Genomic DNA, 20,464 nt, shown 5'->3' with positions numbered 1-20,464 from the left:
TTAATACCGATGAAAAATAATGAAAGTTAATTAATTGTAAATCTTTTAAATTAATTAATAAACCTTACCACTAACGAAAAATAAATATTTAATAAAAAATGAGATTAAAAATGTATTGAAAACAAAATTAGAACAAATCTTAAATCTCAAGAAGTGCTAAAGACTAAATTGAAATCAATTAAAAAATAAATGACAAAAAGTACAACATTTTGAAAAGACCAAATAGAAACTAAAAAAAATACTTTTCAAAAACAAATATCCAAAAATATTAAGGGCAATTCTTTTGTAATATATATACAGTCAGTACTCTGAGAATATCTCAAGATGTACTCGTATTTATGTTTCTTCATCCATCACTCATACTAAAGAAAATAATTAAAATATTTTTTGTAATATATATACAGGTAATGCTGTGGGAATATCTTGAAATGCACTCATGTTTATGTTTTCCCGTCCATCACTCACACTAAAGCAAATGATTAAAATATTTCAAAAAACAAATAATTTTTTTTGTAATATATATACCAATAATACTGTGGGAATATCTCAAGATGCACTCATGTTTATGCTTCTTCCTCCATCACTCACACATAGGGATGTCTATTTACCCGCGGGATCGAGGCCAGGGACGCGAGAGACCTCCCCGAATGGGCGGAGAATCCCCTATTAGATGGGGAATGGGGGAGAGAATAGAGATAATTTTTTTCGTTGGCTAAACGGGATATTTTTCTCCGTCCCCGTCTCGACTCCCTACCCGATGAATATAATAATAATAAATAATAATAATATTATAAATTTATTATTATTTTATCTATATATTTTTTACAAAAAAATTATGATATAAAAAGTTAGTTTATTTTCTAATTTTTATTTCAACATTTTCGTACTTTAATACATTTCTAAATTATTTTAACATTTAAGACTTTCTACCTTAAGTCATAAATGTTTTGTATTTAAATAGAAAGCTTGAGACATTGTAATATTTAAATTTTAACTTTTAGAAATTATAGAAATTAAATTATATTTTTTTTCACGTATAATAGTATTATTTTTATAATGAATTTTTATACTATGATTTGAATGAAATTTATTGGAAATATTCATTTAATATATATAATTTTATTTGGTTGAGAATAACAAAATTACTAAAAATGAATATATTAAAAAAATAAAAAGGAAAAATTTCCTGATTCCCACGGAGAATCCAGTCCTGATCCCCACGAGTAATTTCACACGGAGAATGAAATAGGGAGATGAGGATGGAGAAGCTTTTCCCATCTTCCGACCCGCTCCATGAATATTTGTACCACATCAAAGAAGATAATTAAAATATTTTAAAAATAAATAAGAAGGGAGTGTTTTTGAATATATATAGACAAAAGATTTCGCCATCAAATCTCTCGCTTTTCAGCCCCGAGTGTCTGACAATTCACGGTTACGGCAACACGCAACCCACGCCTTCCGCCCCTCACTTTTCATTTTTCTCTACTGAATCTCCATTTCCTGTACACATCAATGGCGGATGACGCTCCACCAATCCGCCTCGATGCCTACAAGCAATCTCTTCTCAACCGCCACACCGAGAAACCACTTCACCGCCGGCGAGATCGTTCGCGATGTCATAATCGGCGTCTCCGATGGCCTCACCGTCCCTTTCGCCCTAGCCGCTGGACTGTCCGGCGCTAACGTGTCTTCCTCCATCGTCGTCACCGCCGGAATCGCTGAAGTCGCTGCTGGCGCTATCTCCATGGGACTCGGCGGGTGCGTTTCCTCTCTCTCGCTCCGCCACTGCCGTTTGATGAAGAAACATCGAATGGTTTTGTTGTTGTTTTACAGATTTGTATATTGTGATTTCTGTGTAGATATCTTGCGGCGAAGAGTGAAGCGGATCATTATATGAGAGAACTCCGGAGAGAGCAAGAAGAAATCGTCGCAGTTCCCGATACTGGTAACCCCTTTTTTTTCCATCTATTTTCTTTAGAGTTCGATTTTAGATTTCAAATTGAAATGAAATTAGTATGAATATCAAACAACTTTTCTTATTGACTAGATTTTCTATTTTCTTTAGGACGATTTGGTAAACATTTCGGCTCATTCTCATAATCATTTTGTATCTTATTTTTATTAGCTAAGAATTTTATTGTAAAAATGCGAATGATATAAACTTAATATTTCAAAAACAGAAAAAAAAAAAATTTAAAACGGTTGATCTTCCATTTTTTTGTTTTTGATTTTTGAAAATTAGACTTATTTTCTATTTGATTTGCATGAATTCTTATCCATTTTTTTTTAAAAAAAACAACCTTTTTTGAAAAACTAATTTCGTTAGTTTTCAAAAATTGGCGGATTAATAAAAAGTACATAAACATTATAAAATCAAACAAGGCGTTAGCTTTTGGTTTTAGATTTCAAATTGAAACGAAAATTAGTGAATATGAACAACTCTTCGTTTTGAGATTTGTTATTGAGTAGATTTTCTATTTTCTTTAGAGATTGATTTAGATTTCAAATTTCAATGAAGTTAGTATGAATATGGACAACTTTTATTTTTTTTATGAATAAAATAAAATAACAAAATATTTTATTTTATCTAAGTCTTGAATCTAATTTTTATTTGATTATCAATTTAAAAATGTTACAGGTAATTTTTTGAATTTTATTTTAATCTAGACCCTAGGTTTCAAAATGACAAGTTTTGTTTCAATTTGGTCTCGATATTTTGAGATTTATATTTTTAATCTCGATTTTTCACTAATATATGTTAATGAATTTAAAATAATTAGATGAATTATAATTAATTAAGTTTCATTCTTTTTTTTATCACTTTTAAAAAGTAATTTAAAATTTTACTTCATAATTACTTTAAATTAAGAGATATACTTTTTTGGTCTACGTTTTGGGTTAGTTTCTATTTAGTTCATAGGTTTTAAAATGTTTACATTTAATCTTAAGTTTTGATTTTGGTTTCAATTTAATCCTATCAAAATATTAGAATTTTATCTTTAAGATTTGAGTTTTGTTTCAATTTGGTTCATAGATTTCAGGATTTTCCATTTTTAACCTCAATTTTTCATTAAATAATCACTCTCAAACATTGATGTCAATGTTTATTAATTAATTTAAAGTAATTATTATGAAGTAAAATTTTGAATTTAATTTTAAAAGTGATGAAAAATAGTGTAATTTAATTAATTATAATTCGTTTAATTATTTTAAACTTGTTGACATACATTAACACTGAAGACGGAAAAATAAGTATTTAGTGAAAAACTGAGATTAAAAATGTGAATGTTGAAATCTAGAGACTAAATTGAAATAAAACTCAAATGTCAAGGGTAAAATTGTAACAATTTGAAATTTATGGATTAAATTGAAATCAAACTCAAAACTTAAAAGGATTAAATGTGTAACATTTTGAAACCTTGAGACTAAATAGAAACTAGACTAAAAACTCAGGGATTAAAAAGTTATTTTCACATTGATATAAATTATTACAAGTGAGTATTTAATAAAAAATTAAGATTAAAAATGTAAAATCTGAAAACTTAAGAAATAAATTGAAACAAAATTCAAATTTCAAAAGTAAAATTATAACTTTTTAAATTTAAAAACTAAATAGAAACCAAACTCAAAATTTAAAAGAATAAAATAAAATTTAGACCAACATTAAAAAGGTATCTTTCCTTAAAATAAATTTGTTCTCTATTATTCTGGTATGTACAAACATTTTGTATATGGTAACCTAATTTTCCGAATAAAATTTGTTATTGAATGTGACTTGGGGGTAGTTTGGGTATATTCTTACAAAATGGGTTTTCTGGTTTTCTTTTTGACGAGATTATAACGAATGCTTTTTCAATTTTGTTCATTGTTTTTCACTAATACCCTCATGCTTTCAAAACTTAAAAGTGCAATGATTTAATGCTCCCTTTTTTTTAACATAGTAAAAATAAAATTAAAAAAGGTTTAACTAAAAAATTTTTACCACGACACCTTCAAATTACACCCAAGTTTTATCCGACTTACATAAAAATGCAAACTTAGAACTATATGGTGATACCTTAAAATTATGTGGTAATTAAATTTTTATCTAACCATTTTTAAAACATTTATAAAAATGTAGTGATAATAATGCAGCTTTTAAGATGAATTTTACTCCATTTTATGAGAGGTAAATGATAATAATACGAGTTTAGAAATAATAGAAATATTTTTTAAACAAATGACAAAGTTACCGTAGTATTTTTACTTTATTTTACAATTTACCCTTGATTTAAATTGTCGTTCTCCTTGTTTGTGCTTAAATTAAATTTAGTTATCATGGTTTTGAAAATTTTAGTTTAGGGTTAAATCTCAAATTATAATTTATTTTATCTACCACTTTTTTTTGAACGTGATACATATCTAGCAACATCTAAAAGAAACATGTCATGTGTCAACCGAACAAGACCCAACTATTTTAAATATATCTTCTAGACAGATAAATATTTATACACCTCATATAAAACAACAAGCGATAATTTTTATAGGATCGATTGGACAAAACTAAATAAAAATGAGGACTATTGAAACTAAAATACAAATAATAATTTAACCTAAAAAACTCATGGTTTTGTAAGAGATTAATATGTTATAATGTTATTAATGTAGAAGCGGCAGAAGTAGCAGAGATATTGGCACAGTATGGGATCGAACCTCATGAGTATGGTCCAGTTGTGAATGCTCTCAGGAAGAGGCCTCAAGCTTGGTTAGATTTCATGATGAAGTAAGCTCATTTTCTTTCTATCATAATCGTTTAGATTCTTTTTGCTAATTATTATTATTTTAGATTAGCTAAGAGATTGTTTAATAACCATTTCGGCCTTGTTTGAGAATTCTTTTTTGTTTTTAAAAATTATGTTTGTTGGTAAGAGTTGTCCAAAATAAGATCCAAGGCCAAACACATCCTAAAGTAGATCTACATGTCCCAAAAGGAAAAGTCAAACCCTCAGGTTCCAAACTGACTAACCAAGCTCGTCCAATTTCACGAAAGGGGCGTGGACAACTCTTTTGACTAGTTTGACTTCTTATGGGTCGTGGCTGATTGAGCAGGAAAATGGTTGACCCAAGCCAGATACTACACTCTACAACCTCGAGGGTCACATTTATTCTCACATTGCTGATATTACTATTCCAAGTGAGAGCAAAGAATGAGCCTTATAAATAGCCACCACACCACTAGCCTCAAGGGCTAATCAATTGTTTTTATGCTTAGACAATTTAAATAATTCATGCACTAACTTAGGTATTAGAGTTTACTTGGCTTGGAACCACATTGGTGCGAGTACTCTTACAAGTTAGTTCCAGCTCCAACGTGTGTTCAAACCATAGGAAAGGGCTGAAAGAGTAAAAAGGGCTTGGACGAGATACCCACATCATCATTTGGCGCCAACGAGTGCTTAGAGGTCAGCGATCAAATAAAAAAATACAAATTAAAAGGACAAAATCCTCCATGACTCCGAGCAGTTCACGACTAGAACTGAGCCTTGGGTAGTGGAGGATACATCCATGAGGTAAAACTTTCTACCACCCACCTATTCATGTAATGGTCAGAGGGTCTTGTGTTCTTCGATGAATTGGTTGATGAAAGTGTGGGCCAACTCCCCATAAGAGTCTAACGCTTTGGTGGATCCTTTCAGTACCAAAACTCAGGTTGGTCCTATTAGGTACATGTGGAAGGCTTGATAGTGTATGGCTTCGAGAACCCAATATAGCTCCATTTGTTAATTGATACGTCTTGGGTTGATTGATTTTGTCGGAACTACCGTTGTATTCTTTGATCATGGGGAGCTTGAAGTGCTCTAGGAGCTCTTCCATTGTGACCTTGCTTGAGAATGGGACATTGTCTTTCTTCAAGAGCTTATTGGGGAGTTCTATGTGCTTGAGCAAAGCATCAATTTTTTTGCCCATTTGGGCCTCCCCTGCTAATTGATTTTATCAGAGATTTTGGAGAGGTGTCTTTTGCCAATCGCCTCATCCAATGGCCTTGCAACTCAGGAGATTGCACAATTCGATCCCCTCTAGAAGTGGTTAGACCACGTGTTGTGGTGGGGGATGGGTCTAGTCACAACTCATCTAATGCTAGTTTTTGGGACCACCATGAGTGGGTAGGTTCCTGTGTCTTGGCCCTCACTTTTCCCTTGTGTGGGTTACGTACTAGAATAAGGTTTGTGGCCCCTCATCGTGGGTGCTGGCATGACATCATCTTCGTCATGGCTTCCATATGGTACATGAATACTACTTTCGTCGCTTGGAGGCTAGAGAAGACTTTCAAGACGGTATTTGTTCTTCAAGTCCTTATGGAGGGTTTTCTTGGGCATTTTCACTTCTTACCATCAGGGCGGTAGAAACTTTTGCCTCTTGAGTGTACCCTCCATCGAGGGGTTGATTCCCCTTTTGGTCGATCCAATTCTGGTCGCGGTTTGCTCGGGGCCATGAGTGATTTCATCTCATGGGGATTTTCTCATTTGAGCATTAGTCTCCTAGCCACTCGCATTGTTGAGCTTCACTTAGACATGTCATCCCCACAGACGACGTCTAATGTTGGCATAGGAATCTTGTCGAGGTCCTCTTTTTACTCTTTCAACTAGAAGTGTGCAAAAGTTGGATAAAATCGACGAACCGAACCGTGTACACTCCTACCTTCAACCTTGTCCTCTAATCCAAATACATTGCTAGATCTAAAGCTGACCTGCAATTGTATTCACATCGATGTGGTGTTGAGCCAAGTACACTTTGATACCTAAGTATATGAAGAACTTATCTCGATTGTGTACATAGAGAATTGCTTATCTCTTGATGCTGGTGGTGTGGGATTGTTTATAAGATACATTCTCTTACTCTCGCGTGAAATATGTGAAATAATAGTAGTGTCGAAAGTAAGTGTAGCACTCGAAGATACAAAATACCTATCTTAAACTCGACCAGGCTTAAGATTCAAGAGTTTTCACTTTTCTTTAGGGACGCACAAATTCTAGAACGTCTGTGAGCTTGAACTTTACCTCGAGCAACTCAACATATATAAATACAAAAGTAACATCTATGAGTCTTTTATTATTAAGATCGGTATTTTCCTTGAGAATGGATGTAGGATATAGACGTGAATAATTTTCTTTGACAATATTCTTAGGCGGTGAGTTTATCTCGATCCCACAAATTTGTCTCATACAAAAAAGCAAAGGTTAGCTTTGTAATAGCCATCAATAAAATCCATTTGAAGTTTCCCAGCCTTTTCTAACCAACATGTTGACTGCTCCCATCCAAGAAAGACAATTGACATCACAATTTTCTACCCTTTTTTTTTTTCTTTTTTAAATGTTTGTGAACTCTTGAAATTGTTTCATAAATTATTAAATTTTTAATTTTGTATTAGATAATTTCTAACTTTAAAAATGTTCAACATGTATATAGTTTCTTATCTAGAAAGACAATTAAGTATTTAATGGGGGTAAATGGATTGGATTGAGTCAAGTTGAAGGTATTTTTTAGAATCAATCCAAAAATTTGGATTGATTAAATTGTCAACTCAAAGGATCCAAATAAAGTCTCTAAACTAACCTAAACCAGCCCTTAAAATTTGGATTGTCGGGTTATAATTTATTTTTTATTTTTAATTAAAAATATGTAAGTTTATATACAACATATGACTAATAACTAATATCTCATAAAATTCAAATGTTAAATACCAAATATCTATGATATTTATGACAAACTTTAAATAAAGACAAATATCATAACAATTTTAAAAGAAAAATATTAAAAGTTCATAAATTAATCAATGTAAAATAATTAAATTTTAAATAAAGAGAAATATGTATAATATATTTCTTAATATAGATAAAATTCGAGTTGGCCAAATATTTTTTAGGCCAACCTACGATCCAATCTAACTCAACAAAACTAGAAAAAGTTCAATCTAATCAAATCCAAGCACGAACCTGACTCAACCCAACTCTTACATTTTAGGTTGGGTAGTTTGGGTTGTTCGAGTTGGGTTATTTAAACACCCTTAGTATTTAAAATCATCTTGACATATTAAAGATATTAAAATTAATTGAGATATTAGATATAAATTTTAATTTTAATTTAATGAAACTCAACTTTTTATTTATTTATTTATTTTGTTTAGTAGATCTATGAATTTTAATTAAGTATCAAATAAGTCGAGCACTTATTAGACCACAAATTGAAAATTTAGAAATTTATTGGACATAAAGTTAAAGATTAAATGTATATTTGACATATTTTAAAGTTTAGAACCATATCGAACACAATTGGATGTTTACTCATTAAACACTTTTAAAATTTGGGATCAAATAGATACAAATTAAGTCTCTTGTAATTTGACCTTATTTTTTTAACCCAACATTTTGTACCAGTAATTGTTGACCGAGAAACTCTTAAGAAATATTTGACTTAGAATTTAAATAAATAAATAAGGTCTAGATTTGTATGGTTGTATTTAGATTATTAAGAAGAGTGAGTCATAGAAACCCGAGTCTATGTCATCCAGATTTGGTTTAAAGAAGTCAAATTTTAATTTTAGTCTTGGTATCGATCCCGACTGAGATGAACAATTAAACCAATGGACCAAAAAGGTGCTTTGTGAAAGATGGAAAACTTTGACTACTATTTCTGATAATTTCCTAAATTTAGGTGAAACCTAGGTTACTTTAGGGTCAGATAGGTAATCTGGATTTTGTATTATGTTTCAGATTCACTAAATTCAACAAATATGTGTTAGGAGTACACCGAGAGTTAACAGCAAAAAAACAAAAAATGAGGAAACAGGAAGGTAGAACTTCGATAAAGTCGTAAACTTCGGATCTTATGTTCCTTTCGTCAAAGGGTGACTGAAAGAAGCATCTCTTTTCTAAGATTAATACGAGGCCTGCAGAGAAGTCTGACTTCTAGTCAATTTAGATCATATTTTTGAAAGTTATTGGATTTTGTCATCCAAACTGTGCAAATTCTGAGGAATAACATTTTTATGTTTTTGGTGTATATAGATTTAAAATACAAAATCATATTTAAAATTAAAAAAAAGAGAAAAACGTTTAGAATTTTTCAAGTTATAAATTCAGTTCATTTTTTTTAAAAAAATAATTAGTATTTCATGTTTCAATAAGCCTTCGTCAAACTCAAAAGACATTAGGCTATCATTCTTTTTTTTTTTTGGTAAATCGTGGTTTAAAAATTGGACCCTCAAACTCCTGAAAATGTTAAAATCAGACCCTTAAGATTAGAATAAATGTAGAAATTGGACCTATAAATGGTAAAAATTAAACCTTCAAACTTATACAATTATTACAATTTATATAATTAAGTTTGAAGGTCCACTAAAACCCTTGTATAAGTTTGAGTATAGAGATGTGCACGAGTTAAGTTGGGGAGATTTTTTTAAACCAACCCAAATTTTTAGGTTGGTCGGATTGGCTACCCGAATGACATGAATAGGATTGTCGGGTTGTAAAACAACAAATTTAGAAAGACGGACAACGGAAAATGTCAAAGAAAGAAAGACAATGAGAAAAAGGAAAAAAAAAGCATCAAGATTCAAAAATGAAAATAGAAGAATCAAACCTACAATAGCAAGACAAATTGAATCTAAATGAAGGTAGACAATGGCTTGAGCCGATAAAGATGAACTGAAGCTGATGAAGACAAAAGGCTGGAACTGAACGAAGACTGAAGATGAAGATGAAGATGAAGAGATCGATTGAAACAAAATGAAGTTGAACAAAGGATAAACAACTGAAGTTGAACGAAGAATGAAGATAAAGCAAACCAAATCGAACGAGGGAGAGCCGGAGATGAGATCGAGGTACACAAAATCGAGAGGGAGAGTCATATATTTATGTAAATTAATATTAGTAATTCGAATTGAGTTGGGTCAACCCAAATTTTAAAAAATGTATTTGAGACCCAATCCAACTCTTTGGATTGAGTTGGATAGTCCGACTTGTTTGGATTGTCAGATTATTTGAACATCCCTAAATTTGAGGACTTAATTTTTAAAACTGAAAGTTATAATTACCACCCTACTTTATGGGTGATTTTTGCAATTTACCCTTCTTTTTTCTAGTTCAACAGTTCTAAAATAGATCATATCATCGACCTTTAATTGAGAATTTTGTCCACTAATTTATGCTTGAATTCTTTAAAAAAAGAATTAGCAACTGTAACAAAATGTTGCTACCCTCTCGGGATACGCAGATAGGTGTAATGGTAAATCACATCATTCTATTATTGTCAAAGTCAATTTGTTCTTTCTACATTAAAATTTTGAATTGTTCTAATTCTTACGTTTCATGCTCCGCAATTTTGATCTTATCATATATATGGAAGTGATTCAATTTTAAGTTTAACCAGTAAAAGGAACCTAATTTACCTCTTTAAAACCCCTATTCTACACAAAATGTAACTACTAGTAGTAGCAGCAATGGACAAGTTGGTTTTGGAATACCTCGATTCCTAAAAGAAAAGTACTGAGCTTAGAAAATATTATTGATGAGTACAGTTTTAAAAGCAAACAGTATAATTTCAACATTTATTCCTATGATTTAGTGTTTGTATTGTTTGTGTTGGTGATGTAGGTTTGAATTAGGATTGGAGAAGCCAGATCCTAGAAGAGCTCTACAAAGTGCTTTCACAATTGCTTTGGCTTACATATTAGGGGGACTAGTCCCCCTTCTTCCTTACATGTTTATTTCAAATGTGATGAGAGCCGTGACAGCATCGGTTGCATTGACACTATTAGCGTTGCTCGTGTTCGGATATGCAAAGGGTTACTTCACAGGTAATAAGCCCTTTAAAAGCGCCCTCCAAACCACCCTCATCGGAGCTATTGCATCTGCAGCTGCTTTTGGCATGGCTAAGGCTATACAACAATGAACTAAACAACTCCCCATGTCAATCTCTATTCAGAGAATGCCCCCTAAGGCCACATGTTCAGTCTAATCTCATGAGATTATTCTATAACTTTCATTAGTTTTCTCAGTTTAGGTCCATAAATGAACATTTGATGTGGTTTCTAAAGCATTGTCATATGCAGAATTCAATTTTCTATGAGCAACAAATATGGTTGAAAAATCATTTCCAATCCTTGAATTTTTTGGCTTGGTGTATAAGAACATACATTGATACATGAATCGATAATCGATATTCGATAATCGAACCACTGTTAATCATGAATCAAAGATCTCTACTCTACATTTTCAATCATGTTTTTAAGGAAATTTTTAACTAAAAGACTTACTAACATAAAATAGAAGTAAAAGATTTCAAGACTTATAGTATAAAGAAGAATGAACAAATATAAATTTTGGTATGTCATAGCCAAGAAAACTCAGTTTGTGTGAGGGATATATGTGTACACGAGCACGCACATGTGAAAGATTATGGGCATCGAATTTAATATCAAGCAATCATAACGAGAGGAGTGTCTGCCTAGCTATACAAAAACATATGGGGCAAGGCAGGCAAGAAGCAATTGAGAAACCACTTCTACAAAACTGATACTATATACTATGTGTTGATTAAAATATATCAAGGCCTACAAGATATAATGCTTGAAAGTTGAAACAAAAGCATTACCTTGTAGTAGCACCAAGAAAAAAGATGGCTGAAATTCCATAAACCTGTTTGAAATGCAATACTTTGCTCAAGATATTCAAATGGCAGCAGCTTAATCACCTTAACTTCATAGTCAACCAATGGCTATTTAGTGTGGATAGTGAAGACAAAAAAAGGAACTTATATTGATCTTTGAGATCTTATATTGATGAAGTCTTATGAACCCAACCAAAATGTATTGTTCTTTTAACGGGTTTGTATCTTGTCTGCTGTTTCATATAGGATTTCTTGATCAGATGCCAAAGGCTCCATCTGTTGGGTTAGAAGATTAACAGTATTCAATTTCTCGATATAAGATTCATCCAACCTTGGTTGTATCTCAAAATCTTCACATTTCTCCATTTGCCTGATTAGAAGTTCAAAGTCTTGGGAATTCTCTTCATGTGTTTGAGTATCGATTGTTTCCATATCCAGTTCATCGTCCTCATCGTCCATATGTCTCCTTTCATCGTCTATTTTTCTACCATTATCTGAATTCCCAGAAAAAGGGCTCGCTAGAAGAAGCTGCTCCCATGCAACATCTTGTACATCTGGAAGAACAAATTGACTATGATTGTCTAAACACAACTTTTCATCCATAAGCACTTTCATGAAGTCAGAATTAAGGAAAAAGTCTTTCATTCCATCAGGGAATGGATCAGATTCTTGTTGTTTTCCCGGACCTGTCACTGCTGGAAGTAGAGTTGTTGACAGTTCATCTAATGGTCGTTGGTACCTGACAATCATACCATTTGAAGGTACTTGATTATCATCTGGTATTTGCTCTAGCATATTGCCAGTGTCGGCCATGCGCCAATTCTTTTCCTTTGGTTGAAGAAGCTGAACCAAAAATCCAGGGCTTTGCACTGCCATTACTAAAAATGACAGCATCTGCTGTTGATTCTTTTCCATACCTTGAAGGCGGTCTCTCAATAGAAGCAACTTGTTCTCTGAAGTTTCCTGGTGCTGCTTGAGTTTAACCAATTCCTGCATTACGGCATTTTTATCTATTTTAAGATTCTCAACTTCCTTCCATAGCCCTGAATAATCAGGTAGTTCAACTTGTCCATCGGAATTGTCTTGGGGCTGTGATGCTCTACGCTGATCTGTGCCCTGGATGTTTTTCCTTCGGTAAATGTTCTTCAACAGATGTTTTTGTCCTTTAATGAATCCATCAGTTGCAAATTCCCAGCAATCAGTATCGATTTTCCGAAAACCCTAAAATAATAAAAGAATCCACTTGTTATAACAATGATATGATAATTCAAAACTATATGTCAGTAGTGAGGGGGAAATGTAGTTGTTTCTCCTCTACCAGCTTTCATGTCGAACAGTTTCCCGTTTTTTGTAAGAGTATAAAAGCATGTACTTCAAATGACAATTTTACTCTCAGAAACTATGCACATTACAGACACAACAAAAAATGTATCTGCAAAACCCCAACAAAAATTAATACTTGAAGTTGAGTGTGTTTCTGCAGATTACATCATGATTGAACCAGGAGTCTATGAAACAATAAACATTTATAGAGAATGTTCCAAAAAGGAGTAAAAGACAAAGCTGCAGACAAAGGAACTATACAGAATAAAGTGAGACGTTTGTGAAATTTCCTCTATAGTAAATACTGAAGAAAAAAAATCAGAAATATTCCCAAGAAAATTCTAACAGTAGGCGAGTACGTTGAAGAGTTTTATCAACTAAGTGCACACAAGTGGCCAATTTCATTGGCAGCCTGCGAAATTCCTCTGTGAATCATTTTGATCATTCATGAAATTGGGATTCACTCAGTAACTACGAACCTTATCAAAACAATAACTACAAACCCAGCCTAGTGTCCCACTACGATGGCCTTTACATAGCCAAAAACAATTCACTAAGCCATATCTTGACAATGGCAAAACCCCAATATGAAACTCCTTGCCCAATTACTCTCCACGAAAACCCCCTTCTGACAATACCCAATCTTCAAAACCTCCATGGAAGCTCTTCAATCCAATAGCATCATCACCCACATGCTAGAGCAATTCATTTAAAATACTAAAATTCTTCCCACCATGGAGCATTCATAAGTCCTAAAGTAATGAATATAGCAACCACAAGCAACTTCTTGTTGATGGAAACGAAGATTCCACTGAACTTCCAACTGATGCTTTTGAAAAGAATATGATCGTTAGAGAATTTACAGAAGAAGATGATGGTAACCATGTCAATTGTATGGTGCAGCTCCTGTATCCAAGCCCTGAGCAAGCCAGTTCTAATAAACAGCATTTATTTTCCACTTACTAAAACCAGGATTTCACAAAGTTTCTGCAGATAATTGAACATTTTGTTGAGAAAAGAAGGGGTTAAGGGTTTCCATGTCTAAAGGAAAAATTCTGCCTCTGAGGTTACCATTAACCAAAACAGAGCAATTAACCGACCTTACACAAATTCAGTCAAGTCCCCATCAACATTACCCTAAGCTAATTCAAAGTAAATCTTCACCAACAGTCCTCAATTGCGTTATTAGCAATTAGGGCACCTAGAACAAGACGAGTTGCAGCAATATAATCAGAACTCAAACACAAAACAAACGATTAACTTCATGATGAACAAGGTGTATGAAGGTCTTTTACAAAGAATGGAAAAAATTCACAAAAACAAAATACAGAAACAAACAAGAAACACAAACAAATGATGAAAGTTTTCTTTAAAAAGAAAAAATAATAATAAGAAACAAGAAACTCACGTAGATATTAAGCTGGCGCATGAAGCTAGAGAAATTGCTATGCTTAAAGTACTTGGGAAGCACGTGAAGAGAGAATTGGGTAATATCCAAAATGGTAAAGCTATCATGGGAAGAAGTCCAGGAGATAATTGAATTAGTGGAATCATCGTCAACCATGTCGTACAATTTCTTAAGAAATGGCGCCACCGACGATCCCTGACGCTCCGCCGCGGATTTCACCATCGGAGAATATGAAAGGAGGAGGAGACTGAGATTAAGGTAGCGTAATTAGGAGGAAATGAAAAGGGCAAAAAGAGAACTGGGAATTTGGGAATTTCGAGGGTTTTATCCTTTGAAAGTGTTGTGTTGTTTTGTTTGGTTTTTGAGAGGCAAATTGTCAGTGAAATGCTTCCCTTCTCCGCGGCTTTGCTTTGCTTTCGCCATTGCCGCTGTTTCTTGAGAGATTCTTCTACCAATTTCACCGCTTACATTCTGCCACGTTTTTTTTTTCTTTTTTTATTGAATTTAAACTGTTTTCAAATATAGAAAAATAATCAAAATATTTACATATATAGTAAAATTTCACTTTCTTCCTTTAGGTTAAAATATCATTTAAGTTAAATTACAAGTTGAATAAGATTTTTATATGAGTGGCAATTTTAAGAGGTTGAAATGAAAAAGACCTAGATTTTAAAACCTATTTTTTTTTTTAAAAAAAAAGAAAAATCTTTTGCTTGCATCATCACATGGTCTAATCATGATCATAACTCTATGAAGTATATACGATGATCCTCGAAAATCGATACTTACTCTTGATGCTCGATAATCTTGGTACTCACTCTCGCTCTCGATCACTTGACATTTTTGTTTCCTCTTGCTAATCGTTTTCGTTCAAAGTGATTTGCAAGTTATTTTATTTTTAACTTAACCAAAACAAACATCATGTTCAAAAAGCCCATGCCCAGGCAGTTCCATATGTGGAAATTTTTGTACACTTTAACTCTCTAATGACCCTTGGATCATCCAAGACATATTAACATATCAAGTATTAAATAAACATTTATTTTTCATGGTTGGTTTTGGTTGTATAGTCATATAATTTAGTCGAGATTCGAAAGAATGAGGAAGTATTATATATGATCACAAGCTAGAAGTAAAGAGAAAATAGTGACAAGTGAGAGAGAGAAGTACGAGCGACAATCGAGCATCAAGAGCCATTAGTGAGTATCGAAAGTAAGTAGCGAGTAGATAGAAATTAGCAGTATTATGGAATGGGGTTCTTTCTTTTGGTTTTGTACTTATTTTTCTATACTTATTTGACGTCGACTTATCTATCCCGGACCATTTTCGGCTGATGGGTGAAGGTAAACTTAATAGTATATCATCTAATATTTTTCCCCACTTGTGGGTTTGAACATAGGACCTCCCTGAACCATCTACTCTGATATCATATCAAATCACTTATTGACCCAAAAGTTTAAGCTGATGAGTGAAAATAAATGTAATAGTATATCATCTAATAGTAAGAATGAGAAGGAACAATATATTAATGTAGATTGATTGAAGGAGATCACCGTGCCAAGTACATTGAAGTACTAATGAACTGAAAGGTCGCATATACGAGCTTACGAAAGTTAGTTTGTTAAACTTCAACATATAATGAGGGTTAAATATTAGTTGGAATAAGAATCTCTCCGCTATACATAGTGGACAATGAGATGTTGAATTTCTCTTTTATGGTCCTAAACAGTAGATATTCATAAGTTTTAAACAACATCAACAAGTGCAGCACATTCACAACACAAAGAGATAACATGTGTGCTGAGAGGAGGTATGAAATGGATATTTTATCATCAGTATTCAGTGTTATCGATAGGAAACAGCAACACCAAACCACAAAATTAGTATACTACACAACATAACACTAGACTTCATTTAGGCCATAATGATGAATGACAAAATGATGCATGAGAACTCACATAGAGACAATGATAATAATGTGACCTTGCAAGGTGTTAGAAATGAGACTAATTTTAAGGCTGTTGGAAATGATCCATATGCAAAAAATGTAGACGAATGTTACCATGCAAGGCGTTGCAAATGATATCACTATTGAGATAGTTGAAAATATGTCACATCAGTCTCCAATTGCATTAGGATGCAATTCTTCAAAAGCATGACTATTAGTAAATATTGTAAGGAGGGAAGATTTAATTTTGCATGTCTTGTCTCATTGCGACGTAGATCCTGAAGCTGGCTAAATATTCTTTTGCAAGAATGATCTAAAAATGAGATTATCAATATTGGCCATGAACACGAATTTTGAATATTTAGTTAAGAGATCAAATAAAGATTTATACATTTCGATGTATCTATGAGAGTTGTAAGTGGACACTTCGTGCAGTAAGAATTAAGGGTTGTGACATCTTTAAGATCACAAAATATACAATTGTGCACACATGCTCAATTGAAAATTTAAATCATGACCACAAGAAAGCGATTACTTTAGTAGTTAGGCACCTTATCAAGGACAAGTTTGGAGTTGGTCATGCACACAAATCGCGACACATGATCGAGAATATAAGGCAAGATTATGGTGTGAATATCAATTATGAAAAGTCATGGCATGTATGAAAACTTGTATATTCTCCTATAAGGGAGTCTTCCGAAGACTTGTATGTCATGCTACATACTTATAGAGAAGCATTGAAGATAGAAAAGCATGTAACAATATTTGAGATTGAACTCGAAGAATTTCAATACTTCGAATACATGTTTGTGGCAATAGAGCCCCATATTAGAGGTTTTTCAAGTTATCGTCTCTTGATCATTGTTGATGACATGCATTTAAAAGGAAACTAAAAATGTGTGATGTTAGTCATGTTGGGGTTGATGCCATAAATCTTGTAGGTCATGTAGTTTGTAATTGTAATGTACAAACAATTTATTTGTCGAATAAAATATGAGGCATTTTATTTGACATTTAGTAGCATTAACCCACAAAACCAATAAACTAAGATTCAATGTTGTCTTTTATAACTTAAACATGTATATGGAGACATACAGATAGATCATGTTTAAGTGATAACCAAAACGGTCTGTATTAGATGAATAAGGTTGGGTACCTTATCCTGGTGATACTAAGAATACGATCCACTTTATAGTTGTTACAATTGATCTGATCCTAATCATTCATGTGGAGACATGTAAGCGGGGATGTTCTATACAAATAGTTTGTATAAGACTGGACCACGAAATGAATAGTCTTAATATATAACACTATTGATAGAAGAGACTTACATTTCACCAAGATGATCATAGGTGACTTGACCTGAATTTTGAATGACCGGTAAACTTTTGTCTATGAAGGTGGTCCTTTGATCTGTATAAGTGAGAGTGTCTGGGTTCGCTAACTCAATATTCCTACCATTTTAGGGATTCATCTAATGGGGGAGTTGGGAATGCAACTACATAAGAAGGAATTCACTTATTCTCTATAGTTAGCATAAGTAGAGAAATTGCTCCTCTAAGGGCTGATTCTAGGGCTTAAATTTCAATATATATTTATTAAAATTAAAATTAGTTTTTAATTTTAAAATTTGAATTAATTTAAGAAAGGGAGTTATGGAAACAACCCCTCCATCTCTTTTCTCTCATTAACGTGTAAGTGGGTGGTTCATCCCAGAGAGATCTTCTTCCTCATTATTCTCACACAGAAGACAGAAGTGTGGTGCTCTCCCAAAAATTCTTCTGCGTTTGATTTCTCTTTAGATAATTCTCTCCCTCTACCAATTTAATCACGAAGTCCACTCCTCTCGTGGTTTCTCAACCCTACGAAGAATATCAAGGTAATCCAGTGGTTATGTCCAATTGGGTTTTTATTAGCAATACTGTGTTCTTGGGAGTTCGTGACTAAGAAGGTTCATGACCAGAGAGGAATTCGTGAAGATCTATGACTTCAAGGATATGTAATTTCTAAACCCTAAATTCCTCTTTAGTTTTCTTCTTAGCATGCTGTAAAATTTAATGCATAATTAGTTTTTGTCCTCTAATTTTTCATGTTTTTGTAAAATAATTGAATTGGGAACTGATCCCCTTCCGTTGCAGGTGTTCGCTCATCCCTTCGATTGGTATCAGAGCGGCATTTTTTTAGTCCCAATTTTAATTATTTTTTAAATTAATTTAGAGTTATGGTGGGATTTCTGTTTTCTGTGCACTTATGTGATGAATATGTTGATTATGCATTTTTGGATGTTTTTATAGGGATTGGCTTTAGTTTACCGCTTTAATTTTTTTTTGGCGTAATTGTAATTGAATATGTAATTTGTTAAGTTTTGGTCATTCGTGGTTGTTTCCGGCGAAGATCTAGAAGTTTCAAGGCCAAAATGGAGGAAAATCGGAGCAGAAACGCATTATACAGAAGCTTTTTGTATAGTAGCGTCACAACACTGTACCCTAGCTCCGCGACACTCTGATGCGATGATGGAAAGGAGTTTTCGTAGCATCGCAACACTAGGGTATAGCATCGTGACACTTTGAGACGCGAAGGACTCGCACGTTGGAGCTGGTTCGCTAGCGGTTCACAGTTCACGATTTGGTTCGGTTCGTGGGCGGTTTGGCTCTTTCCCAAGTGTTTCAGCAGCTTATTTTCTTTAATTATTAATGTAATGATTATTTTTTAATTAATTAAATTAATATCATTGTTATATTAATTAGTTAATTGTTAGGAAACGAATCCCGGTCCAAAATGTGTTTATTTTTTTTTAATTATGCATTGGATGTATGATTTATTTTATAATATATGTCATAATGTATGTCATAGAGAGTAAATCCCACCATAGGTTATGCATTATTCATGTATCATGAATATTGTAGATGCTATAATATAATTGCATGATTTAATTAATAGCATGCTCACGCATCATATAATGTAAGAGTTATAATATATGAATGCATGCATTAATAACATTACCATGCATAATTTATATTATAATGGTTATAATATATTGTTAGTATGTATGGATGTATGTTGTTAATATTTTCATTACTTTAATATATAAATGTTATGTATGTTAAGTAATGAAAATGAGATTCTATGTAGCGTGACACTACTTTAGGTACTTTACAAATGTTATAATTTTACAAAGTATGTCATTTGATGCAATCTTAGGTTTTAATTTGTTTCATTTATTCTTTATAATTTTTATAAATAAATGAAATTAGAAATTAGAAATTAAAAATCTATAATAAAGAGCTGCATGCTAACATAGGTTAAAATCATTCTTAAATAGTTTAAAGTTTGATTCACAATAGGTCTATATCATAATATTTCTAATGAGATTAGAAATAAGTTTAATATTTTAATCAGTTTAATAGAATTAAATTGGTTTTGTATAAAAGATTAAATTTGTAACAAATGTATCTATAAGGAACTTTTGTCTAACGACAGTTTTGGCTAAGCTGACAGAAATGGAACACCCTTACCTGGGAATTGACTTGGAAGGTGAATTAGATAGATTTGTTACAAGAATGCAATAATTTATTAGAGTTTATTAAAGCGTTTAATGAACAATAATCAATATTATTTAACTATCCAAAGTAAATGTTACATTTAGCAAAGTTAACAATTACTTAATAAAAATAATTAGCTGTATTCTTCTAAGTTAATTAATCGTAGGTAAAACATTTAGTGGGAGGAAAATGGGGTATGTGATACTTCATTTATCCTATCACGTTTCTCTCTAAAAGTTCACACCGTGATACCTATACTCAATCTCGGACATTTTTGCTTGTGTCCCCCTACATGTGGTGTTTGTATAGGTCAATATCAAGGTGAATGGAGAGAGTATTTATAGTAAATGGGAGTGGGATGTGTGTCAACACATCCCACGGTCTCTTTCATTAGTTTGTAGTAAACTTTCATACTCGGCCTCAAGACACCTTTGCTTGTGTCCCTCTATAAATTCCATTTGCATGAATTTTTACTCAAACTCCATAAATGGTTAGGATTGCTTTAATTTTTGCCCCAATTGGTTTTTCCCTATGGTCGACTCATTGGGACGAAACTCTAGAATCTAAAATGAGGGGTTACACTTACAAGAAAAA

General features: G+C 32.7%; 2 protein-coding genes across 2 annotated transcripts; one reads left to right on the top strand and one right to left on the bottom strand.

Annotated features, from left to right (window-relative positions):
- Positions 1–1,348: 1,348 nt before the first annotated feature.
- On the top strand, positions 1,349–11,210 carry LOC120081468 (vacuolar iron transporter 1-like). Its single transcript, XM_039036354.1, is given in 5 exon segments — positions 1,349–1,587; positions 1,589–1,761; positions 1,863–1,948; positions 4,651–4,765; positions 10,635–11,210. Coding segments are annotated over 5 exon segments (744 nt in total). The 5' UTR covers positions 1,349–1,515; the 3' UTR covers positions 10,933–11,210.
- A 335-nt stretch (positions 11,211–11,545) lies between these two features.
- On the bottom strand, positions 11,546–14,855 carry LOC120081467 (heat stress transcription factor A-8). Its single transcript, XM_039036353.1, has 2 exons — positions 14,381–14,855; positions 11,546–12,870 (listed from the first exon to the last, which is right to left on the bottom strand). Exons 1-2 carry the CDS (start codon positions 14,600–14,602, stop codon positions 11,860–11,862), a joined length of 1,233 nt encoding a protein of 410 aa, XP_038892281.1. The 5' UTR covers positions 14,603–14,855; the 3' UTR covers positions 11,546–11,859.
- Between the last annotated feature and the right edge of the window lie 5,609 nt (positions 14,856–20,464).

This window comes from Benincasa hispida, chromosome 7 (assembly GCF_009727055.1).
Source record: "Benincasa hispida cultivar B227 chromosome 7, ASM972705v1, whole genome shotgun sequence".
Lineage (NCBI taxonomy): Eukaryota > Viridiplantae > Streptophyta > Magnoliopsida > Cucurbitales > Cucurbitaceae > Benincasa > Benincasa hispida.
Note: the sequence above shows the minus strand (reverse complement) of the source record. Positions and strands in the feature narration are given on the sequence as shown.